Raw genomic sequence first — 27604 nt, forward strand, 5'->3', positions numbered from 1 at the left:
TGAAATGGTAAATAGGGGGACATTTTCTGTTATACATCGTAAGGAAATAAAGACATCAAAGAACATAATCGGGTGTACTACTGAAACTGAAATAATCAAATTATGTATTGGCGTGTAAGACGAATTCAGTTTTAGGTATTCTCAAAGAAAGAAAAAAAAAGCATCTTATATGGCAAATTCTGCAGCATTCATGCTGAATAAAAAATAATTATTTTCTTAGGGGTGGTTATTTCGTAGATTTTTTGCATTCATGATTAAATAATTTTGTCCATTACTGAAACAGCAGCAACTTGACTCTGTAATTCTTATTTTACACGGTTGTGTACAGTAAAACTAAAGTAAATAAAAAACAATTCTTAAACTTTTGTGACGATTTTATTGCTTAGTTTCGAGTGTAAGCACACTCATACCTCCATTATCCTTTTGCTGAAAAATGGATCACATGATAACTAACAGCTTATATACAAGAAAAACTAGCAGATGTACGCCATGTATATCATTTTATATATATATATGGTTTAAATTTGTAATAAGTGTCCTACAGAGAATATTTTCAATAGGTGTAATAACAGAAAACTGAAGGAATGTTATTACATCTCTTTGCATTATAATCAAAACACAACTTCCACGTGATATGACACTACATTTAAGTTATTAAAAAGGCACAATACCAATGGCATGTAGTAATACATCCGAAGTGTTTCTCAATAGAAATGAGATAGTTATCTGTGCATCAGCAGAGTTAGCAAAACTTTCCCAGCAGTTAAGACATATCTTTACTCCTAGCATATCACAAAATAGAAAACTTCGGTGATTGGTAGGAAGACAAAAATCAGTTCTATATATTTTTTTCTTTTGTTAAAAATGATACATTACAATACAAATGGATGGAAAAGAAGTTGCTACATACAACAGGAGGATATATCAATAACAGCAATAATAATGATGATAATTAATCTATTGGTTATGCAAACGGTACCACTCTGCATCAAATAATAAAGCTCTCAGTATAACCTGATTGACAAGTTTCGTAATGAAGCTGTTGAATCTGCTCGCCTTGATCTCTCCTTTAAGCACCCAGCTTTATTCACAGAAGCTTCTTCGTGTGTATGATAAAAAGATTGGTAACCACAAACCCTTCCACATATCCTACATATATATATATATATAGATAGTTTTTCGAAAGTATATATACATCTTAATCAGTCCAACAAGATATGTATACTGAGATTCAGGAGAGTTTTTAGAAGTTCTCAACAGATGATTTGAGATAGGAATGGAGCAATAGATATTGGCTATTAAAAAAAAAAAAAAAAAAATTGGAACCGGGTTTAATAGGGGATCTTACTTCAAGAAGTCAGTACAAGAAAAAAATCCCAACTTAAGAAGTACGTATCTCCTTTTCTTACACAACAGCTTTACGAAAATTACCGCCATTGCACACACACTCCCACACATCTATACATTTACATACATACATACCACACGTACACACACAAATATTATGCCTATGAATTAAGTCAATTCAGTTCTTTCTAAATCGTTCATTTTATACTTCGGGAGATCAGTACTGCTTTCGTTAGAAGGCTGATTCCTCCAATTGCTGCCATTGCTTCTTAGTAAAACAACTTGCCTGCTCTCGGTTAGTTTGTTTTCCAACTATTTGTCGCCACCACCTGTGCCATAGAATTTGGCCTAAAAAATAAAGAAATAAATTGTTAAGTAAAAATCACAAGGAACATGGGAAACAAATGAAAATTTACTGGTAATCTCGCAACAGGGTTAAAAAAAAAAAAAAAAATTGTATTGACAGATCCCTAATGTGAAACGATAAAGGGTATGGAATAATTTCTTTCATTCAAAATATTAACAAAATAAAATACAGCAGCCAACGATTAACTTCAAGCCGGGGCAATTTTTAGCCATCAATCAAACTGCTCACGCAATGAGGGTTTAATACACTTGCAACAGGCCATTCTGGTGCTGCTGTTTCTTGTTGTTTGTTATTTTATTTGATTATCATAATTTTCGAATATATTAATTCATATAATTTATTACGTTTTGATATCTTAATTGTGTACATAAGTGGCTACTGGTAAATATTTATTAGTATAGTATATAATTATTGATATGTATATGTAGTAATCCTTGTATATTTTTAGTTAGCGCAACTTTTACATTACAGGAAAATCTTTCCTTTTCCTCTCAGCTATTTTTCCAGAAGTTAGCAACGTAGCTATTCCATCGCTCTGCCGGCTAGTAGAGTTGCTGAGAAGAAGGAAGACTAGAAGAAGGTAGTTTGCCCCGCTCCGTAAAGTTCCTCTTTCTGTGGTGGATGGGACGTCACAATCCAGAGAATACAAAAACGGAAATGGTGTAATTATTATCTTTGCTGTTTATGTCATTTCGATCTAAGGGCTATTTTCAGTTGTTTCAGCCATAGCAGTTATGTCAATATTGCTGTTTTAAAGAATTTACGTTTACATGAAATGTTATGTTCTTGGGATCATGATTCTAAGTAGTCGTGTTTGGTTCTAGTTTTGAATTTAGCTGGCAGGAATAAATGTTAGCTTCATTGATAGCTAATATTTAAAGGAAGCTATGCTGTCTTAATTAGGAGATAGTATTACGCTTGTTTCTAGTAAGCTAGCTTTTCACCGCTAATTAGACTTTTATTAAAGAATGGATTAGAATAGATATTATTTTTGTTATATTAACCGCATTCCAAATAAGGAAATTGTGTTTTGAATGAGCTCTCTAGAAATCTGGCTCTATATAAGAACCATTCGTAGGAAATGTGCTTTTGAAGTCAATGTACTTAGTTCGTGTTGCCTTTTTGAAGGCAGGTTAGTAATCAGCCTGTTCGATGGTGTAGAAGCGTTCACTCTCATTGTGTTAGCCTTTACTCCACAATGGCCTTAGTCTCGAGTGCGGACTAAAATATCTCAAATAAGAGGTAATATTCTTTACCTAGCCAAACTTACTCTTTACGAGACTTTAGGTAGAATTCCTTGATAGTGATTTTGGCTTTCATAAAGCTAAATGACGAATAGGGACCTAGGCTAGGCTAGCCGTAAGTGATAAAAGTAGCCTTTATAAATTAAGAGAGGTTCATCACCCGTGAACGAGGTCCCAAACAATTAGAATTTTTTTGTAACAATTGAAGTCTGTATCCTAATGATCGTCTATTTGATCTCTCGGTTTCGTGCAAGAAATTAACGAAATAGAGAAGATAATAAATAATTAAGAACGAAATGTTAAGAGGGAAAGAATTGCTTGATTTTGATTCCGAGAAGTTGGCTCTTATACTTCTTTAATTCCTACACACCTTTATTTACTATTTTAGTTATTCGTGGTTGGTAATGGAATCTCTACATTTCTATATTAATATGTCTTAATTTGTAATTACGCTTTGTGAGCCATATTGTACTTCTTAAGGGTTGACAGTCATTTGTCCGTCTTAACAATTATAATCAAGGCCTTTATTGAGGTACTGGCGAATATAGAAACCATGTATATTTAGTATTGGTATGTGTGTTTTCATACAATTTTAAGCCACAGCTATTACACACACTAATCGTTATTCCTCATGATACTCAATGTTTCTAGCTGACCTATGTGCAGATATTCATTCATCCGCTGTTGCCATCTTTTATCTCCGTGCACTTGAACCTTTCTTTTCCACAAGTTGGTTGTGAATTATCGTTTTAATTAATTCTTTTATTAAACTTTCAACCCTCACTTCTTTGATTCTAGTTTGTAATTCTTCTGGATCTGAAAATATTATTGTACTAGACTTATAAAAATGAAGCAATACAACAAAATGTTTCCGCATGTGTTCACTGACATCGTACAACGACACTTTCGTTATGCTTATGTATTTGTGTCTGAGCTGATTAAATTTCTTCCGCGTCTAAGACGTAAAGTTTTAAACAAAAGAAACTAATCCTATGGTCCAATTTCAATTTCTTTCCTACGTAACCTTACGTAACGCCTTGACTTTTAGACGTTTTTAGTAGCAAATTGGTATTTAAAAGAAAAATCCAGACTAGCAATTCACGCCAAGTTTTGAAGAACGATCATTCTTAAGAGAGAAGATACAATGACCAAGGTACAAATAATCTTTTAAAACTACTTAAAAACAAAACTTTTCTCTTTCCTTTATTTATTTATTTATAACTTTGGTTTCTTTCCTTTTATTTTATTTATCTATCGCAGCCTATATCAACCCCTCGCCTACTTATTTTTAACGGCCACCTCTTTGTTTCCAGTAGAAGCAAATCTCATCCCACTGATTTGGAAATATTATCATTAACAAAAGATTTTTCGTGATACGAAAACGTCTTGTTCTTTTCTCGAATTAAAATCGAAATCTCAATGAATGCTGTTCAAGATAATTTTAATGATTATTTTGTATAGGATTCCCAGTACACAGATTGGTAGTTATAAAAAAAAGATGAAATCTTTTAAGTTTTACGTCCCACGGTTATACCGGTTAGGCTAAAGGTGGTGATGATGATGAGAAAATGAATGACATGATGGAATGAAAAAAGTGGGAGGAAATGGAAAAAACCGAGAAAACCCACGCACACGGTGTTTGTCCACCACAAAGCTCACTTGGCGCGAGCTGGAGGTTGGTCGTTATGATAAGTGTAGGAATCAATAGATTTTGTATCACACCCAATTGCTTCCTCTACTACTAACGAAAACTTTTGATTGGTTACGTACTACTCATAAAACGGACTTATGAACTCAGGTGTAAAATTCCATTTTTTAGACATTGAATTAGAGCAGGAGATTAACAATTCTAACATAGAATATGGTACCAGTTCAGTAACATACAAGCAAAGGAAAGAAAATATTTATAGTGCAAGGAGGTGGTTTTATGAGTGAGAATTTACTAGGGTAGAGTAAATTTTTTTTCACCATTTACATTTACATGCTAATGAAGTTAAATTTCAATGATGGATATGGTACCGCTAAATTAAAATATCGATTTTCATCGCCAATAATTTTGATTTTTGAAACCCAATTTGCTGGTCATATTTTAAGTATTTTCCAATTACCTCTTGATCAACACCAACGATCAGACGTAAGGGATCCGAATGTACGAAGCCAAGCAACAATGGCAAGCAGGCTTACCGCTCGCCTCTCCAAAGACAGTTGCTTTTCATAAAGCAATATACCTCTTCGAAGATGATTTTCTAAATTTTCAGTAACTATGTTAGTTAGCTTCTGAATGCCCTTCCCTCTGTTATAATTATATCAGTTCATCATACAATTTCAATACTTCGAATGATATTGAGCTTTTAGTAAAGGACCCAAGCATATGTTATGTAGATTACACAACACGTGATTATTTTTAAGTACCCACATGAACTTACAATGTTCCCCACCACCTCCTCATACTCACTGGGAGCAACCTCCAACCCCGCGGACCGGAGTTGAGCACTTTGTAACTGAATCCTGCCCCGATGTCAAAGTACAATAGCAACGTTTATAGAAAGTTAATTACGAGACATGAAATAAGATAATTTTAAAATTATGATTATTATCATCATAGTAAAAACATGCTTTCGAAGCAAAGATTACAGAAGCCATATTTCCAGGGACTTGATCATGCATGTTCTTTCTTTTCGAAAGCAGGGAAAATGCAACCCATGTCTACTTATTATGGTGGGTGAAACAAAACAAAAACAACGCTTTAGAAATTTTAAAGTAAAAACGTAACTTACTAGACGCATTTTATAATCAAGAGGATTCAGGCACTAATCAAACACTGGACCGAAGTTTTCTAGTGTTTAGAAATATTAGTTACATGCTATCTGTGCTCAATGCATCCATGGCACTGAGTATTAACTAAGCACACTAATATCTACTCTACATTCAGTTCAATCACACTCAAAAAAATTTATTTATACCAAGAAAAGAGCGTACTAAATAACAGTTGCTCTCATCGTGTTCCATTCTGCTAAATTCCCTTGAATATTCCAACGGTTAATCTGTGGTTATAAAAACACAACAGAGTCTCAATATCCATATATGCATTACATGATTTACCATGTAAATTTGTGGACAAAAGTTACATCCATTTATTACAGCAAGTATTTTCCTAATATTTACTGTACTAATTGCATAAAGTGTTATTTCCATCTATATCGCACACCCGGTGGAAGACTGTTACAAGTCAAAAATACACATTTGTGGGAACAGAACTTTTAAAGTCTGTTAATCTATTAAAATCACTCCCTGAAATATTGGCATTTCTGCCATCTAGGGATTAATTTGTTTAGTTCCGTTTCCCGCAAATACCATCAGGTACAGCTGTCTTCATTCCATTCTCTTTTGAGCAATAATAACTCAAAATTTCCATTTTTTTTTTTTTTGAGTTATAACACTCTTCCACTGGGTGTGCGATATGTTACAGAACTATATTGAGAATTTTTCTTAGACACACACAGGCTCGAAAAGCCTTATTCAAAACATAACCAACTGCGCGGAACATAATGTCTGCATTGATTTTACATTGTTTTGTTTTCCCTTTATTTTTCGCTATTGTGCCCAACATATTAAGAGTTATGTTACATAAAATTACTTGTGAGAGCTCCCTCGATGGCTATATGATTAGCGAAGGCGTCTTTGTCTTGGGAGACTTAGGTTCGATCTCCTGTGGTTTGATTTTATTTATTTTAGTTTGGCGTTCTGTTTAACATACAGGCTATATGAGATGTGGACCTACACTTTAACGTGTGATCATCGAATCCGGGTCTGCCGCGCCGAAGACGTGTATGGTAATCATATAGCCACGAGAGAGCTGCTCACGTGGTTCGAATCCCACGTTAAGCTTTAGGACTATATCTCATATACCCTCGGTGCTGAAAGGGATGTCAAGCTCCAATTCAAACCAAAGTTAATTGTGATTAGAAATTATGAAATGATGATAAAATCAACGTTCTATGTTCGTTGGCCTAGCGCTTCAAACAATCGACTATGCAAGCCATTTGCTGACTTCTGAAAACACTATTCATACTTCACATCGCTCATAATTTCTATCCTTTTTAAGTATGTATCATCATCAAGAGATCTAGGAAAATAGAATGGGATAAAATAACTACCTCATCATGTGTGGCTTCCTGTTGTGACCGGTTAGCTTCATCATCATCATCGGAATCTTCTTCACCAGACGAATCAGCCGATCCACTGCGTTCCTTTTCTGAAATAATGGAAAAGAACAGCGTTAAAGTCTCTTCTCTTTCAACCAGAACATGAGACTGTCAATCAATACAAATTACTAAAAATAACTCCACTCAAATTCTCCCATTACAATTCACGTACTATTACGCTAATTGACAACTGACAAAGTTCATTTACAATGCTAAACTGCTACGTGCATACCTACTTAATGCTTGAACATAGAGAGCGGAATTAAAACAGTTATATACTTGAAGTTATTCAACAGAGGTTCTTTTTACCTGATATTTTATCTTATCAGCCCTTATTTCTTCGAGTTGCAATTAAAATGTAAGTATTTGATGTTTTAGATTTTCGACTTTTTCTCTAAAATTTCCGACAAATTCATTTTATCCCCACTGAGCCATGGCCGTTCTCAGGCTTCTCTATTGTACAGCGTGATATATTTGGGAGAGACGTGATTTCAATTTTGCCTATATTAATTAACACCATTTTAATTAATATAGATTTTTTTACGTTAAAAAAAAATTAACACCATGTTATGAAGAATGGAATGTATTATTAAAGAGATACGGCCTGCTGGCCGGGTTTCTTTCGCAGCAAGTTTTGAGTTCGCAACTACGCGCACATCTAGCCAAGTGCTCTATTCGTCTACTCCTAGAAACCTGGATGAGAACAAATGATCAATATGTCTAATTTTAGTACGTAAGAAATAATAATAATAATAATAATAATAATAAACTAAATGGCTTCGACAAGAGACAGAAATAGCCTTTTAGATATTTTATGTAGCCATGAATAGATAGCACCACAGTGTTTCGATGAGGCAGTAACTGTCAACGCTATCTGAGTACGTTTAGCAACATCATTAAATCTCCAACTTCTCAGACACAAATTTATTGATTCTCAGTAGATTTTTGCAAGATAGCTCCACTTCTTATCCTACTTTATTAAATACTGTGTTTAGTGTTGTGTGATTTGCAATTGTTAATCATAGCTTTTTTTTTTTTTTTTTTTTTTTTTTTTTTAAATCGCTTTCGGACCATGATTTCACTCTGTACAGTGAATTTTTTTCTCGTATCTAAAACAGCGTCTGAAATTGACTCTATATCCCTAACATGGATCTGGATTATCATGCGTACTCACTTTGAAGAGGTTATTCTGCAACTGGAATCACACCTTCAATTAACATTCTTTGGACAAGGAAGGGGAGGGGGGCACGATGGCTTACCTCTGGTTCGTGGGGGGGGCTGGTTCGATTTCCGCTCAAATAAGTCTGTGGTATGTGTCTGGCACGTCGCGTAGCGAACACGTGCGGAATATGGTTGGTCGACACATTGTTTGTCACCGTTCTCTAGCAGACAGTGATGTCTTGTGGACTCGCGGCTATTTATTCCTTATGAACGCATCCACTGTTTGATTCGATGTTCAGAGGTTCTGTTTATAGCAAATGAAAGTTTCACACTGTATTGCTTTAGCAAAGTTAATACAATTCAGAAACTGTTTCCATTTCTGTAGTCATGTAACGAATTCGTTTCATTCCACTCTCATGTGCCTTTCTTGGTATTACTGTTACGAAACGCAGTGTATATAACAATTTATGTAAATTCAGTTGCAACTCTTGAAAATAATGAGAAAAAATCGAAACCTGTCTGAATACGAAAATACAATTAATTTATTAAAAGAAAAAAACTACTTCGCCTAACCCGTTTAGTTTTTTGTAAACAACAGCAACTTTACCTTTGAGCCTATGTGACATGTAAACTACAGTTCAATATATTACCAGATATCAAACCCAGTACGGAAAACGCGTATGCTACCTCGCAACCAATTCGCTCCAACTTTCACCCGATCTTTTTAAATATTCTATGTACAAAATTTAAAGATTTTTTTCTAAACATATATTCTTTCTGCATTATTTACAATACGATAAATAACAGATTTTACTGAATTTAGATTTCCATTAGATAACAAACAACAAATTTTATATACGTATCTAATGATTAAATGAGATTATCATTAGCTCATGGCTGTAAAATACCAGTTAAGTTTTCCCATCATATTTAATTATTACTCAGATAAGAAATGAATCGATTTAACCTAATAATAAATTAGAGAAATATATCCATTGTTACCAATATTGAGCTTTTCTGTACTCTTAAGTATTAACACGATTGTAGCAAAGGTATGTTGCTTTTAAAACATGAACCACGTAAATCAATAGTTCGAGGAACAAAACAATTCAGGTTTAACCTTCGGAATCCCTAGCTTCTTTTGTTTCGCAAAAGCCTAGTGTGGTACATTTTATATCCCAACTTATTTACTTTAATATTAGGGGAAAGCATTAAGATTATTATTTGTTTCCATGCACAGCTTTTATTGATAATATTGATAAATTCAAATAATATGATACAATATTCTGAAAAGCAAAAAGAGAATTACGATTATTATAACAACAAGAGATTTTGCTGAATAAAATAAAGCATGGACCTAGAAAAGCAAACCCCAAGGAACAAAAGTGCAAGAGATTGAAGGAAATATCCATTTACATTAAATTTTGTAAAGTTCTCGAATATTTGCATTACTGGTGAATAACATCTTACTAATATCACAAAGAACAGAGCCATCAAAAAACTATTACATGGAAGTTCATAGGAGTACATTTTGGACCCTAGTAGTACAAAAATTAATTACATTCACCGGAGCTTTCAATACAAAATATAGAAGGGTCAAAAATATTGAGCTAGAAATGAACAGCCAAAATCGAAAAAAATACATGAAACAGAAGCAAACTTGAAAGTGTGGGGTACAAAATGTATCCTATTGAGCTTCCGAGAGTTAACAGGATTCACAGATAACTATAACTCTGAATTTTGGATTGGTCACTGTACTCAACTGCACACGTTTGGCCTTTAAATAACTATTCAGCTGAGTTGAACACGTACAAGATATGATGTAGTTCACATCATGCTACGCCACGTTTACCTGGAGTTTACTTCCCAGGTACCCATTTTATGGACGTTGGGTGAATTCCTAAGCCTTGGAAAGACAATCCCACCCCACTAGCGATCGAATTCGTAATGTTCGGTTGGTAAATACAAATCGTAAAATATAAAACCATTTCGTTACTTCAAACTGTCGAACATAAATGCTCCGTATGTAGAACATTCGTTAATTTTAGTATTGCTTATGTATCTTTCGCCACATTCATGCTTATGATCATGTGTGTGTGTGTTGATCGCTGGTTTAAATAAGTATGTGTTTCATATGTTTTAAATATACATGAAATATAATTGACTTCTTCGCCCTCACCGCTTGTCTAGTGGCTATCTCGTGTGCCTTTGATACACGTGACCCTGAGTTTGATTCCCGATAGGAAAGCACATAAATTTAATTTCATAATCATTCATTAATCATCCGTTTCCTAAGCCTAACGGAATTATCGTGCGGCATTAAAATAGAAGAAAATTTTCCAATTCACTTCTTCAAGCTTCTTTTTAACATTTTTGTCTGTAGTTTTCATCTTTAAAAATTCATTTCATTCCCAATTTTTCATCACTATCCATTATTTTCACCAATTTTTACAAAAAAATTATTATGTTACAAAACAAGTACTTATATCAAAACTCAACGATCTGAAGCAATTTGGTGCTAGACACCACTGAGTGAGTGTATATAGAGTAAGATTATCGTATTACCAACAACCGACGGAGTAGAATAGCTAAGTTACATCGAATGCTACGCCAAACTGGAGCATTCCTTGGTGGAATATGTGAAGATCAAAGAAAAGAGGCCTTGGACGACAATTCAATGAGTGCATCGTAAATGTAAGAGTGGTACATCTACTTGAGCGGTGGTCGAAAATTGTAGAAGACCATGTTGATGGCCAAGTGCAAAGAAAAGCCTTTTATCTGTAACTAGTAATTTGACACGTCGACCCTTACAAAGCTTCAGCCCATTTTTTATTTCATTTAGGGTATTGTTTTCAAGCAAAACAAATTACGTTAGATTGTCTCCCTTGGCCTCGGAGCATAATCGTGGGGCGTCAAACAAAAACAAGAAACAATATCCCAGTACCGCAGCTGGATTACAACTCAAATCAGTCCGCCTGCGATTTCTGATATACCTAATATAAGAAAATATTTCATGCCATTGATGCGACTGAGAACACAACGAGAACAGACGACAATTCGAAGGAAAGATTTCGAAGAGTGTTTTGGAAAGAGGAAGAGGGCCTGGAAGTAGTGTGTAACTGCCTCAGACAGGAAACTAAAAATCCTGTCCGCTCTCTATTAGTTTCATGCAATACTTTGTGGACAGATCTCGTAGATATTTCAAGAAAAAAAGGATGAACGTGACTATAAAATTGCAAGATTTCAAGCTGCTTTGCATATGTCACAAAGTACATGCCCCGAAGTATTTCTATCAATCAACATTAGTAGTAGTTTTGTTCCTTCTTTCGGTTTTTCATTTCACATGATAGTTCTTTTGTGCTGATACATCACTAATTATTACAGAATTGGTCGATATCAATAGTTTTACTCAGAAATGATCAAAATTGTAATACTATTTTGTATAAGTTTTCTAAATCCTCGAGGACTACAGAACGTGTATTTTCACCACAAAATAAATTATTGACAAACGCAACAGAATCGCCCACAAAATCCAGAATTCGAGACATTTTACTAACTTTACAAACCACTGAGGACAGTCACTGAAAAGTATTGCTTCAAAATTTTCTAAGTTGTAGAATAATTACTGAATTTTAATCAACTCTGCAATGTTTTGAGAAAACACATGAGTAGAATTTATCTCTTATGAACAACCTTCATAATAAATAAATAAATAAATAAATTTTTAAAAAACTACCCACTTACCTTTATTTACTGTATTTTCAGTTGAGCCCCCAATATTATTCTGTTGGGCTTTGGCTCTAGATAGTTTATCGTAACAAGTAAGGCACACACGTAAGGGTTTGGACGACTGACAAGGAAGCAGAAACCTCTTGTTAGAACATGGACCGCATACAACTGCACCACACTTACGACAGTGATGCTGAAAAATAAATAATTATGTTAATTGGGTCATTGAAACGTGTAACTTTATTTATCATTAATCACCGTATAATTTCATTTTTAAATCCTGCAGCCTTCATTCGATTGGTCTATTTTTCAAATACTGGTCGAAATCAAAATTCTTTTACATAGTTTGACTTCCTTGTTTAGACAACGTAATGTGGCCTAAACGTATTTCATTATAATGTTGTATATCTTAGACATTCTAGTTTCAACCAGCATTTGAAGAACAGACCTGCTTAAGGCACCATAATGGTACAACAGAAATGATGGGAACAAATAGAATTACTCATTAGCGTAAGAAGTTATAATCTTTATTATTGGATTACACATAAAGTCCGTAAATTAATGTATAATACAGGGTCTATCCAAAAAGTATTGGAATTACATTCACGAAAAATAAATTATCGCAGATATATACAGAATGATTTAAAGTTCTTGAACACAAGATCCTTTTGCATCATTGCATCGTGGTCACTGCTTCTTCCCGTTTGGTATTTCCCTGAAAGTCTACATCCAAAATCTCATCAGGCACTGTGTCCAAGCTGCTTGCACTTTTTTCTATCCCCATAACGGCGTTCTTTCAGGCTCCATTTCATCTGAAGAAAGAGAAAGAAGTCGGCCGGAACCACATCTGGACTGTAGAGGCTGAAACAGCATTTCCACGTTGTACTTTGACAGCAACTCGTCACCAGGTACGATATTGTCACAAAATCAATATTCGGGTTTCTTCCGTTGTCCGGAAAAAGATAAGAAAACAGTTTGGAACATGTTTCCCTCATCTTCAAATCGCCTAACATCTCGATTCCTGAAGACACCACTAAAGAACTGCTCACCTCGGGCGCGATTCACACTTCGAAGGCTCAGAAGCAGTTGATCTAATCGCGTCGCATACCTTATATATCCTACCAACGTCCCTGCTAATGGAAGTCACAATTACTTCCTGTTGGCTAGAAAAAATTAAATCCCCACATCCAATAATTTTGGGTAGACCCCATAATACATTGTATAGCTGAAAAAGCAAGCGATGTTAAAAAGAAGCTACATCATCATTACTTATGAGAAAGTATATAAATACTAGCATACAATAAGCAAACAAAAGATGCGCTAGGTATATTCGAAGAGAAAAATATATATTCCCTTACTCTCCAGTACTAATATGGATTGCCTACACATTTTAATAGTGAATTTATTTATAAGATATATATATCTCTAATCCGAGACCGCTACTTCTTTAGTGCTTTCTAATCGTCTCATGATGTTGCATCAACACCAGAAATTGTCTTACATATCTCCCCCCCCCCCCATTTTTTTTTTTTTTCTGTCTTATGGCGACATCTTCGGCAGTAAGAAAATATTTTAAGAAGAAATCGTACGAATAATGAACAGTGTTGAAATACACAACGAAGATCCAGCAACATTTTCTTCAAAATAGGGTTTGAACTAATGTAATTTGTAATCTTATTAATTTTACAGCTCCTGGTGACCAATCCTATAGCTTGAATTCTAGGTCTACGTACCGTAATGTTAAGTAGAATGTATACTACTATATCCATACCTTGAGATGTCAAAAGATACGTATTTTTAGCTATCTTGACATTTTTAGATTTTCTTTCAAGGTAAATAAAATATAACGACTTTGTTGGGTTCGATGCGAAATTTAGCACTGCAACATATTACTTACTGTCATTTTACTCAGTAAATATATTTGTCAATTAGCAAGTACGAGAAAGAAGTTTTATACACTCTTGATCGGCAATCCGGGTAACTCGGCCACACCCTGGCAGGATGAAAAAGCCCCGCTCGCAGACCCGTTCAAGCACTGCCGGGTATTTTTCTGAGGTCTGTCTTACCAGGCAAATTACTGTACACTGTATATCCATTATCACTTTCATGTATAATAAAGGCTCTATGCCTTCATAAAATACGACTTTTCCTTTGTTTAAGTGCAATTGGGCAGTTTATTTTCTGATGTATTTTCAAGCAACCAATTCATACAAATACAGTACTGTATTTTCTGAGGAAACACTCGTACTTATTCTTTTTTTAACCCCGATTTCCGATAACCAGGCATTTCCACGAACTCGACTACCCTTCGGTCCTCATTAAACCAAGTTTTTGGGACTCTACTGTACTAATAGTTAGACCAAATTCCTGCACAATGAGCTAATTAACTTTCATACGCTTACAATTTCTCGTTACATTACTAACTTCAACGTTTTTTTCTGCATTTCAAATAATGCAATTAGCTTAAAAGTTATTTAACTTGCATAAGTTCAAAAGTGAACTTTTTAAACTTGCAGTTCATTTAATGTGAATCTTGATTATATCTTGTTTCACGATGTATTACATGTTTTGTTTTTTCACTTTTGGAATCTGCATGACAGATTTACGTCCTGATCAACGGTAACATTTCTACAGAACTTCACATAAACAAAATTACACAGCAAATAATTGATTAACAACATAAATATATTGTATAACAAATAAAATAAAAATTCAACAGAAATCAGAAAACAAATAAAAATATGTAACGTAAGATGAGTATCACGAACCTAGTGCATTATGACATTCACGTTGCTGTGCTTAGCAAAACATAATAAAAGCACACTTACCCTCCTATTAATCACAGTAAATTGAGTTTTCTTGCAATGCATGCACACAGCAGCCTCTGAATCCGGTACCCAGACCGCAGCATGGACTTCTACAGCTTTTTTCCCACCTGAAAACACATTTTATACTTTTCAGAGCTGCTTCATCTTACAGAAAATTTCAGTCCAGCCAGAATCTCACGAATTATTGCTTCTATCAAGTTCAAGAGCTTTTACATTGTTAAGAATTAACATTTTGAAACAAAAGACATATTTCGAAATCTTTTATGATATCGGTTTGACGGTTCCTATATGTCCACTTTCTTTTGTTATACAGCAATCAATTATACGCCGTTAATAAACTTTGCTTGATGTACTTTTCACAGTAAACAACAAAGTGAAATTACATATACGATAATTTAACGCATATATTGATTGATAACGTATCAAAAAACGAGAACGTATCTGATATATAAAGCGTAAAATATATTTCCACTCTTGAAAGTTATACTATTTTTACCTCCACAAAAGAATAAATTATCGTCTGCCAGTTTTCTTTATTTCTACTAGTTTCGAAAGACAATCAACTGTGTTTGTCAGTTTGAAAACAGTATACGTCCCCACAAAACCGAATACAATGTCTACAACGATCAGTAAAAATCGCCAAGATTTGGTTACTAACCAAAAACTCAATAAACTATAGACAGCCCTTGTAACTAAAGAGAAACATGCTGTAGCTAACTAAGCAGGCACAGACTAATTCAAGTTTTCTACGGCGATTAATATTAGTGCAGATAAAAAAGTTGGGAAGATTCACAGTCTGAAACTCAAAATACATGTCGATATAGGAATTTTACGAGTGGTAAGCACGGAATTTCGTAAGTCTATAATTATAACTGAAACCTTACAAGTGTTTATATAATGGTGAACACAATTTTACACAACTAATTCTACATTACGCATGTCGTTACAGAAGAAACTCTAGTCCAAAAGTGGCAGATCGTTGAAAAGAAGGGTTTTTCGAGTATAACGCCTTTACATTCACAAAAGTTTTAACAAATATTTTTCAATTTGGCAGACACACAAAAAAAAGTACAAATGAAATTTTAAAAAGTAGTTCCCCAAAATTACTGACGAAGGCAAAAAAGATCAGTGCAATTAAAGTGCATTCGGACGAAGTTCCTATATTTTATTACAAATTCATTTAATGGGTTGAAAAGCGAACAGAGGGACGCATTCCACCACAAGAATGGAACATCAAATGTATTTGGGACACAGTTCGATGTTCATTATGAAGTTTAATAATAAGATACAAAGCAATCAATATATACATAGTCACGACACCGGACCTAATTAATCGTTATTATTAAAAGCTATGATTTATTATACGTTGTACCTTTCCTATTATTTTATATTATGCATTTTTTAAAATCTCCTTTGTTTTGTTATCAATGAACTCGTTCCATTAAGTTTTTATCTAATCTAACTTCCCAATTTCACCCTAGCAAAACTATCACGTGATAGAAGATTCACTCCGGCGTCTAGCTGGACGCTTCACACCTACTTTCCTTCCCTATCTACTGATGCGCTCAGCGAAACGCCTATAGCGTACTCTTTGTCTGTATAATGTAAATAATTTGTTTTCCATTACTCTTTAGGATTGTTTGCTCCATGTGTACCGGCTGTTTCAGATAAAACGCCCAGTAATTATAAATCATAAGACAGTGGAAGATAAAAAGGATGGAAATAAAAGTGAGCTAGGAAAATGTCAGAGCGCGCAGCGAATGGAGTCGTCTGGTTGTTGAACAGGTTCCCCTATCATTAAGCCTCGAGGTGTCACCCAGAAGTTTTTAAATAGCAAGGTATGTCAATGTTTACATCATTGAAATTATCATAAAAAAAAAAAAAAAAGGAAGAAGTTTTTCTTGTGGGACAACGTTTACGAAACAGCCACCATTTAACTATGAATTTTATCTGACTCCAAAAACAATCACAATGAAATGTTGGCCATTTGGTAAAAGATGTCCTGCACAGAAGTCTTTTCCCTACAATTTTTTTTTTCTTTCATGATCCTTTTAATAATGTATCAAAACATACTAATAAAAGGAGGAAAGTTTTTTTTTTTTTTTTTTTTAACACCAGAATCCTCTATAGGTGTGGATTCTATAACAAACAAAGAGTGAAAACGTGACTGACTGGACCGGGATTCGAACCCGGGAAATTCGGCACACCATGCCGATGTATGTGTTATCAAAACATAGCTACCAACTTAAAATTTCCGTCTCGGGATCTCTGTTGAGCAATCAGAGCGCAGAGCGCTCCATTCAATGTACCTTCTTGACATTTTTCTATCTCACTTTTAATCTCTATTCTTTTATCTCCAAACGTTTGCGATTTATAAATATCTGCAAGTTTTATTTGAAAGACCGGGTATATCTATCCATCTGTTCTAGACTTCAGATTTACATACGCTTCCAGCTCTTAAAATAAACTATTTTTTACTGGTATTTCGACTAAGAAGGTGTCAAAAAATAACTTGACCAATATACAAATTGTTATACATCAATTTGGTTGGTTGGAAAGAATTTCCGGAATCTACTCATGACGAAACTAGTTAACTTTTCAAAATACTTACTCTTCCTAAGAAGATCCTCAATACATTTGTTTATATGTGCCATCCACTCCTGTTTTTCTGTAGATGTAGCAGCATACACGGCGAATGACTTCGATGCGGTGCATATTAGCCACCCATTGCGATACTCTGCAATAAACGAAATAAAGAAACCTTGAAACCTTTCTTCATAAATGAAACCTTGAAAGTAATTTCATATTTTTGTGAAGTAGTAATACAAATTACCTGAAAAGTTTTATATATTCAAAACATACGAAAACAATTTTTTTAAATCTTTCTTTTACGTCGTTTGTAAATATAGTTGATACGTCAGTTTCAAAATATTTTGGAATTCTTCTTTTTTCAAATTTATATATGAAGCTATACAAAGAGGTTCAGTCTTGTACTTCTCTTTTCGAATTTTATCGCAAAACCTAAAAATCTATGATTCAAAGTGAGCCTACTTATATACCTATACGTAAAAACTGAGCTCAAGCAGTATTGTATTGTGATTACATGTACAATCATATCCAAAATTATTGTCGCATATCTATAACTGTCTTTTTATAAGAATATAAAATGATTTTGATAATGATTTTGCACGGTACTTTTAATACTGATGCTATGTGTATAATTTGAAAATGTATATTTTTGGTAAATTTTATCAGAAAAGAATTATAAATACGAAAATTATAATGAGTAAAATAAAATATTGCTAAATGGACAAGAAAATTTTATTTTCGTTTTATTGTTTTTATTTACTGCTCTTTTGACATGAAATTTGCCACATACATGTCTTTGCCGATTATACACATACTAACATTATGAGAAATACCGGTCGAATTTGTTATCAAATTATATTTCTATAACAACATATTTATAGACATGCGACAATAATTTTGGACATGAGTGTACATTATTTCAGTTCCAGAGTGAAACTAGATTTACCTACATTCATCTTTATATATGTCCAAGAAAGTGTTGCGACATGTTGACATGAAGGTTTTAAGACAGGAAAAACTCTGAAACAACTAACAGACAAGACACAGCTTGCTGAAAAGGGATTCTGTTGCTTTGGCTTGCGAGACAGCGAACTTCACGTATAAAGAGTTGAGGTTTTCATTTTGACTTTACGCAGCTATATATATATATCTTAAAATCATACCTTACGCTTATTTATTTACCTTTAAATTTCATTCCCTATGCTGGGAACTTCCTGAGGGTAAAATCCGTTGACGAAAATCAAGTTATTGAGCCACATGCTTGCCTAGTTTATTTTCATCCGTATATGTGATGGATACTTCTTTTTCGGTTGAGCTGCAAAATCCTTAGACACTTGTTTACAAAAAATTATAAAATTTATGTGCTTATTTACCGGCCTATGTACAAAAATATTTTAGTTAGTAACAAAAGATTTTTGTACATAAGCCTGTAAATAAGCATTTGTATATGATAACAGTTTGGAAATAAGTGTCTAAGGATTCTGTAACGCATACGAAAATTAAGTATTCGTCACACATATGGGTGAAAATAAACCAGGCAAGAATGTGATTCAAAAATGAAATGAAATCTTTGAGTTTTACATCCCACGGTTATGCCGGCTAGGCTTAAAGGAGACGGTGATGATGAGAAATGAATGAAGAAAGTGGGAGGAAACGGGAGAGCCCCGAGATAACACTCGCACGCGGTGTTTGTCCACCACAAATTCACTTGGCGCGAGCTGGGATCGAACCAGACACATGCATCAGAAGTAAACGCTCTACACTGAGCCACCGCGGCCCTTAGAATGTGATTCAATAACTATTATCTTTTACGGATTTCTCCCTCAGAAATAGTACATAAGACGCGACATACAGAAACCACACGCATTAGTTGTGTAAAAAAAAATTCGGAAAAGCATGAGGACAGGTACACGTTGCGTCTGAGATTTAATTGCTATGCTACTGAACAATGCAACAAGAACTGACGACCGCACATAAGAGTACAAGCGAAAGGACGTTACAATCAACATATGAGGATCAGGCCAACAAAATGGCCAACATCTATTTCAGATAGAAAAAAGTGAAACAGACCAAGAAGTAACTTTCTATCTGCCGGACCAAGCGGTTGTCAAGACATACCACCACATGTCTGCTGTTACTTTTATGGAACTGGAGTCTTCACTGTTTAACAGTGTGCACTATCAATCAATGGCCCAATGTGAATTAGAGTACTTGTAACTACTCCGCCTATGGTTCGGATTCAATTTCGGTCTCTGGCTGCGCAGAGCCCCCAGTCTCTCCACACGCATTTATGACAAGGAACTGCAAGTAGTGTTACAGAAGCAGAAAATGTCTTATTAATACGAGATTTGCTCCATCGATATGCGTCCTGATTAATCTTAATTATATTTCGAAGTATGAAACATTCTACACGTGGCTGTAAGCAGATTTTAACAAAAAATTAAAGCTTTACATAGCTACAATACAGTCAAAATACTTACGATTATCATCTTCCAGTGACTCCAGTTTCACTTCTTCTAAAGGTATAATATGTTGCTTATTGTACTGAAATAAGAAAACTACAGGTAAGGTTTACCAATATCACTACTGTTGTACTGCTAAAGCAAATACCGGTCATTAAAACATTCTTACGTGTAAAAAATATTTAAAATCTTTTTTACGGCCTACAGAAATATATATATATATTGTATTATATCCAGAAGCGAGCAGAAAATCACTTTAATTGACAACATATACCTATTAACAATAAATTCTAGTTGAAAGAAAAGTTTACATTCCTCATTTTATACTGGAAACTACCGTACTTGTGTGTAATCAACTGCTTATTAAATGCTATGGTTAAGTGTTGGTCCTGCATTAGAAGATAACTGGAGACCTATTGATATATGTACAAATCACGTTTGTCACAATATACATGAAAACAAGTACCAGAGTACAATTTAAAGACTTTCGGGCTTCTGTTTAAAAATAATAAAATCTTTTGCGATCACAATCGAGCAAGTGTTCAACTAGTAAACACGTTGTTTCTACGTATGGCAGGCCCTTCTATTCGTCGTTCCGCGACGAAAAGCCTTGTAAATGTTGAGTACCTTTGCCATCTCTGTTTCAACCTACTGATTTACATACGTAATTTTTTTTTCCTGTTTCTTTTGCAATCAGGGCTGTCTATAAGAGGGGACAACGCACCTTTGAGGGACTCATTAAAAAATATATTTTTAAAGTTTACTTCAATCAATTATGAATTTTTCAAATTTGAAATTCCTGGCAGCAAGAAAATAATCAGTAGTTTTGTAGAGATTGAATGAAATAAAATTAGATTTTAAAAATATAGATTTAAGGACTTTTGAATTACTCGGCTATTTTCATAAAAACTCAAGTTCGCAACAGTGGGGCTCATGAAATCTATGTGCGCTCTTGTTTGCAATGAACTGGAGTTTAAATGATGAGATTTTACTACTTTCTTCCACAAGTGTTTCTTAATTTTCTTAAAAAAATGTATTTCTATTATTATAAATTTCATATTACTCTAGTCTTAAAATTATATATTTGGTCTAGGAATTAATTCGTGCGGGTGGACAAGAGATGGCGCAACGAACGGAGCGTCCCACAGTTCCGTGCATCCACACATGTGTTGCAAACCCCTGTCATCGCGTATCGTTCGTAGTATAGGGCAGTGGATTAAAGCGTCAACAACACCAGTTTGTAGTTAAGTGAACATGGCGCAATTTGTGCCTGATAAAGTGTTTTTGCGGGGTGTCCTGCTGCATTACTTTAACATGCAGAAAAGTGCGACTGAAAGTCATCGTATTTTGGTGGAAGTGTATGGTGACCATGCTCTAGCTGAGCGAACGTGTCAGAAGTGGTTTGCACGGTTTAGAAGTGGTGATTTCGGCTTGGCAGACCAAGAGCGAGCTGGACAGCCAAAAAAATTTCAAGACGAAGAATTGACAGCATTGCTCGAGCAGGATTCGTGTCAAACGCAGGAACAACTTGCAGCAGCATTAGGCGTTGATCAAACAACAGTCTCCAAACGCTTGAAAGCCATGGGAATGATTCAAAAGATGTCACATTGGGTTTCACATGAATTGAAAGACAGAGACGTTGAAAGACGAAAAACCATTTGCGAATTGCTGCTTCAACGACAGAGCAGAAAGGGGTTTCTGCATCGAATTATTACGGGTGATGAGAAGTGGATCCATTACGAGAACCCTAAACGAAAAAAGGCCTGGGTGAAACCAGGTGAACCAGGTCCATCACAACCAAAACGAGATATTCATTGTGCAAAGGTTATGCTGTGCATATGGTGGGATATGAAAGGTGTGGTGTACTATGAGCTGCTGCAACCGGGTGAAACTATGAATGGAGAATGTTATCGACGACAATTAATGCGTTTGAAGCAAGCTCTGGCCAGAACACGACCAGAATGGGAGAACAGACATGATAAACTTATTGTTCAACATGATAACGCTCACCCACATGTCGCAAAACCGGTCAAAACCTATTTAGAAAATGTCGGATGGGAAGTTTTACCCCACCCGCCGTATTCACCAGACGTTGCTCCTTCGGACTACTACTTGTTCGATTGCATGAACAACGATTTGATTGGACAGCGGTTTACTTCTTCAGAAGATATCGAAACATGGGTCTCTGACTGGATCGCTTCCAAGGATGAGGACTTCTTTCGCCACGGAATCCGTACATTGCCTGACAGATGGGCGAAAGTGGTGGCTAGCGATGGACAATATTTTTCTTAAGGTTTTTATGTATTTTGTGTTTGTACTACAGCTTCAATGTGTGCGTACCAACCCACGAATTAATTCCTAGACCAAATAAAATAACTAACTAACTCTATGGCCTATGGAACCCGAAGGTTCAGTGCCGCGTTCACAAAAGCTCTCCACTGACTTCTATCCTTAGCTAATTGCATCCAGTTTCTACTTTGTATACCTATCTCTGCGAGATCCATCTTAATATTATCCTCCCATCTGCGCCTAGGTCTTCCTAATGGTCGTTTTCCTATGGGTCTACCAGTCAAGACTTTGAAAGCGTTTCTACTTTCTTCCATTCTAGCTACATGACCTGCCCACCTAAGCCTCCTAGACTTGACGACCCTAACAATGTTGGATAAACCGTATAAACTATGTAGTTCCTCGTTATGAAGCTTCCGCCATTCCCCATTCTCGTTCCTCTTGGGTCCGAATATTCTTCTCAGGATCCTGTTCTCAAATACTTTCAGTCTATAAAATAACATTTAATTTTCAAGAAGTACGAGATCTGAAGATGATTAGGATCAGGAATTAGATATCTGGGCTTTCGGCATCTATGACCATGTTAGCCTGTCACATCCCTCAGGGATCACACTATCCGAGGAAAGAGAAGGAAGCGGCCTGGGACCTGCATGTCAAATACCATCCCGGCATTTGTATGGTGTGAATGAGGAAAACACTTTTGCAACCAAGTGTCCCCACCGGGAATGATCGAACTAAAGACGAGAGCCCCAGCGACTACCCTATGCGGGGCCACGGAATCTGAAGAAGAAATCAGTACTATTCAAATTCCGCTTCATTTCAAAGAAAACGGAGAAAATAATATCTCATATAACCAGTGCACTAAAAACTAAGACGGTGCAGGTGTTGAATACATTTAAGACTATTTGCTAAGCTCATCTCCAACTTTTTAAATTTTACTGAATAAGTTAAAGACAATGAAGAATGCATATAAAAAAGAAAGTGTAAAGTAACCAAAGTACAATTTATAGTTCGTATATAAAGAATGCTGCCTTACGTCTGGTGTCCCGTGCCATAAATAAGTCATCGTCCGAAGGATCTTGCAGAAAATACCCCCGATAACTAAATGGCCAACCAAAACCCTCATCTCACACAGTTGACAGTCGCTAGTCAACTCCACGTGGAGACACAGTAGGTATTAGGACGTTGCAACCCCATAAATATGGTCAAAAGAGGTTTGAAGGGAGGAAAGGATGCTGTTGTAGAAATCAGCATGGGAGCTTGAAAGAAATTTGCCCAACTAAACTTCTATTGAGTAAACGCACTATACAAAATGTTATCAAATAACACCTGATTCCAAATCTTTTGTTACCAGAAATTTGGGTGGACAGTTTAGGACGTCATAACTTGAGCACACAAATTTATACGGTAAAAAAAAAAAGTTTGAAAACAATAATTAGTTCATAGAATAGCATTGTGTAGGTATTATCTGGATTACTTTCTACATTTTTGATACTATTCATTGTCTTTCTCTAAAATTCAAAAAGGTGGAGGCAAAGTTTGCGAAAAGCCTTCAGAAAGTGTTTGTTAACAGTTCGTGCCACACTTGTCTGTGCTACTATAACATGCTAGTTCTTTACAACATATTCATCTTCAGCACAATTACCTAAGTAGAACAAGTGACGTCTGGCTTGGTCCAATCTATTCTACAGCTTCTGGCAGCAAATTAGATTGGACAAGTACAAATAAACGACGATCATTTTAAATACAATACGTTAACGACCAAACATATACAAAACGTACCTTCTTTTTATTAATAACGATATTTCCGTATACTAAAATATCATTAAAAAGGAAAAACTGTCGAGCTTTTGGTTTCTTTCGGCACATTTTCGTAAGTACTCCTTCACCCACAAGAACTCTCCCTGGAACTGCCAAAGGCTGGAAAAGAAAAAAAGAGAAACATTAATAAACAAATTTGCACTCTTGACTTTCAACTAATTCCACTTCAGTTGAAAATGTGACACATTCTATTTACATTCCATGCTTAATAAACATATTCCAAAACATATTTACCTGTGCCGAACAATGAATTAAGTCTGAGTAAACAAACAAACGAAAAAACCTCAACTGTGCAACAGTCTCATCCTTAAATCTAACAACAAAATATTTTATTATTGAAACTTGACTCCATTTCCCCCTGGTCATCCGACTCTACTTATTTGCTACTGAAAATTTATGCTTTGTAGCTTTAACTAACAACGCTTTAAATGAAATCTTAAACAGAATTATGTAATTTAATTTGTAGAGATCAACACACTAATCTTATCTCTCTATATAAAAGTAGTTGTCCTGAGTGACAACCAACGTCCAGGCCAAACCACTTAAACTAGAAACTTGAAATTTAAGCAGTGCACAGAATTTGTGATGCAAGTGCCACTAAAGAAAGGTTTTTGGGACAATTATTATACTAAAATGTTCACATCTCGGAAACTCTTATGGTTAGAGAAATGAAATTCGGAGTATGTACTTTTCATTTAAAATAATTAAACCCGTGTTTTAGTATTTTTTGATATTTAACCTAAAATGGAAGGAGGTGAGAAGAAAAAAGGGTCCGCATTACAATTCTTATAATAAGATGCGAAAGAAACTGGAATATATTGTTCTTAACAGTTATGTATGAAACTAGGTCCATTAATTATTTCAAAGGAATTAATTACATAGGAAAAAATGGGACAAACCTCCTGAGATTGACATATTTCAAACAGGTCAATTAGCTGTACAAATGTCATGTACACTCTTGTTTAAAAAATTCTAGTCACCCATTTTTCTTTAATATGCCTTATTCTCTAAAAGAAAAATAAATCCAACAAGCATGCTTTTGCATGTTTGATATCTTCATATCATGCCAAATATGCTGAATTGTTCTACTTATAGTTCTGAGAATACAGTCTTTTACAAAATTGAGGGTGAAAAATAGTTACTTTGGAACAAGAGTGTAGAAGTTGGCCCTTTTTCTACATGCATATGTGAATAAAGAATAAAATAAAACATGATTTTAACATTTTTCTTAGTTGGAAAACAGTGCATATAACACTGAAACAACATGACTCATTTGTTGAGATAAATATAATCAGCACAGATGTATAAAGAACACATACCTGTCCCGAGCTGCCGAAGCAGCTTTCCACCATGGCGATCCGTCGCGCATTTGCTTCGCTGTTGACTGAAAAGAATTACCGATTATTATTATAAGTTTCTTGCAGACTAATAAAATAGACAAAAAGATAACATACAGCAATATGATTTTTATGCTATTGGACGATACTACGTATGTTCTATTTTAATACACAAATTTCAGCTTAAAGCAAGTTAATTTAATAGAATTATCCTTAGTTTATTTATTTATTTTTTACTTGTAATGAATCAGTCATGCAGAGTTATTACAATAAAGTAAAACACTTCCTAACACTATATATATATATATATATATATATATATATATATATATATATATATATATATATAAACTTAATTTATTGAATTATTCAATAAACAGATTTCCGATTATGAACACCCAATAATCGGGATTAAAGAGGACCATGATCTACTCGAATTAGAAAATGTTCGCCTATTTTATCTACAGTACAAAGGAGGAGGATATAAATCCCACTACATTATTAACATACACTTGTCACTTTATAAAGCAAACTTTAACTTTTCCATTCAGCACAGCCTGGGAAGGTATTAGTTACACTAGTGCAACATCTCTACCAGAAATGCACATTACTATTACGACTTGTTTTGCACCGTACTTGAGATTATAAATTCCTCATATGGATTGCACATTACTAAATAAAATTTAAGTTTTGGAAAAAAATGTGAAAGTCATCCGGGATAGGAATTGCAAGTTATCGAGAAATCTTTCATATGCGTTGCAACGGAAATAAAATGAAAGTTGAACGACGCCAGTTTGTTAAATACGTCAGCACCAGCTGTTGATCATTTAACAAGACTGCCACTAATCCCGCCGAAAGAGCTTATTGTGTAATTAAATTAGCGCAAGCTGCTCTACAGCAGCGTTTTAAAGCAATATGCGATCAAGCGCCTATAGCATAGGAAAGTATTTGTCCTTCCACTGATGGAAGAAAAAAAAGAACGAAAGAAAACTTGGACGACAATTCACAGTATTAACAATGACGTGCTCCGACGAGTTTGAGACGAATTGATCTACAGGGTTTGTCCGGAAAGTAATAGGACTGAGTAGATTTAAAAAAAAAAAAAAAAAATATATTGAGCCAATCGTTACAATTCTTTAAAAACTTTCAAAATAGGCTCCTTCTGCGTCGATGCAGCTTTGCCAGCGCGATTTCCAAGCATTGAAGGCGTCACGGAAGTCATTCTCCGGAATAGCCTTGAGAGCCGCGGTGCAAGCTGCTTGGATCCCCTCTGTCGTCTCAAAATGCTTGCCTTTCATCGGGCGTTTCAGGCGAGGAAACAAGAAGTCCGGGGGGTCACATCTGGGCTGTAGGGCGGCTGCGGAAGCGTTGGGATGCCGGCCTTGGTCAGGTAGCTGTTCACAAGAAAGGCGGTGTGAGCCGGGACGTTGTCGTGGTGCAGCTTCCAATCGGCTCCGATGTCTGGTCGGACCCGATTGACCCTTCGTTTGAGTCTCTTGAGCACTTCCACGTAAAACTTGGCGTTGACGGTTTGTCCAGGAGGAACAAATTCATGGTGGACGATGCCTTTGATGTCAAAAAAAGACAATGAGCATCGTTTTCACTTTGGATTTGCTCATTCTTCCCTTTTTTGGGCGAGGAGACGCCGGCGTGTGACACTCGGAAGATTGCCTCTTTGTCTCGGGATCATACTCAAAGATCCATGATTCGTCGTCACCTGTGATTACGTTATTCAAAAATTGGGGGTCACTTTCACACATGTTCAAATTTTCTTGGCACAATTCCACTCGCCGCAATTTCTGGTCGTCAGTGAGCACTTTTAGGACAACCTTCGCGCACACCTTGCGCATGTTCAAATGCTCCGTCACAATTTCATGAACCACAGTTTTTGGTAAATTTAACATCTGGGCAATTAAACGAATACTTAGTCGACGGTCTGAGTTCAAAACTTCGCGTACACGAGTCACATTGTCGGTGTTTGTCGAAGTCGAAGGTCTTCCAGCACGGTCTTCATCGGCGACCTCTTCCCGGCCTTCCGAAAAGGCCTTGTGCCACCGAAACACACCACTTCTTGCTAAAGCATCATCTGGGTAAGCCTGCTTGATCATATCAAACGTCTCTGTCGCAGATTTACCGAGTTTAACACAGAATTTAATCGCGTACCTCTGCTCTAACGAACGCTGCATTTTCGGCTTGCACCACTCACAGAAACACGTCGCGCGAAAAAG

General features: G+C 35.4%; 1 protein-coding gene across 3 annotated transcripts in view; it reads right to left on the minus strand.

The window, feature by feature from the left end:
• Nucleotides 1-353: 353 nt before the first annotated feature.
• Nucleotides 354-27604, minus strand: part of rush (pleckstrin homology and FYVE domain containing family member rush hour) — a 69170-nt gene continuing 41919 nt past the window's right edge. For all 3 annotated transcript variants that reach the window (XM_081743150.1, XM_081743151.1, XM_081743152.1), the window contains exons 2-9: nt 25359-25423; nt 24001-24138; nt 19951-20014; nt 17493-17618; nt 14882-14988; nt 12069-12246; nt 7116-7213; nt 354-1695 (exon numbers count right to left, since the gene is read on the minus strand). In XM_081743150.1, coding sequence (XP_081599276.1) covers nt 1660-1695; nt 7116-7213; nt 12069-12246; nt 14882-14988; nt 17493-17618; nt 19951-20014; nt 24001-24138; nt 25359-25423 — 812 coding nt within the window. In that variant the 3' untranslated portion in view covers nt 354-1659. The remainder of the gene's footprint in view (nt 1696-7115; nt 7214-12068; nt 12247-14881; nt 14989-17492; nt 17619-19950; nt 20015-24000; nt 24139-25358; nt 25424-27604) is intronic.

The sequence above is a fragment of the Thermobia domestica genome, chromosome 16, assembly GCF_964235325.1.
Source record: "Thermobia domestica chromosome 16, izTheDome1.hap1.1, whole genome shotgun sequence".
In the NCBI taxonomy this organism is placed as follows: Eukaryota; Metazoa; Arthropoda; class Insecta; order Zygentoma; family Lepismatidae; genus Thermobia; species Thermobia domestica.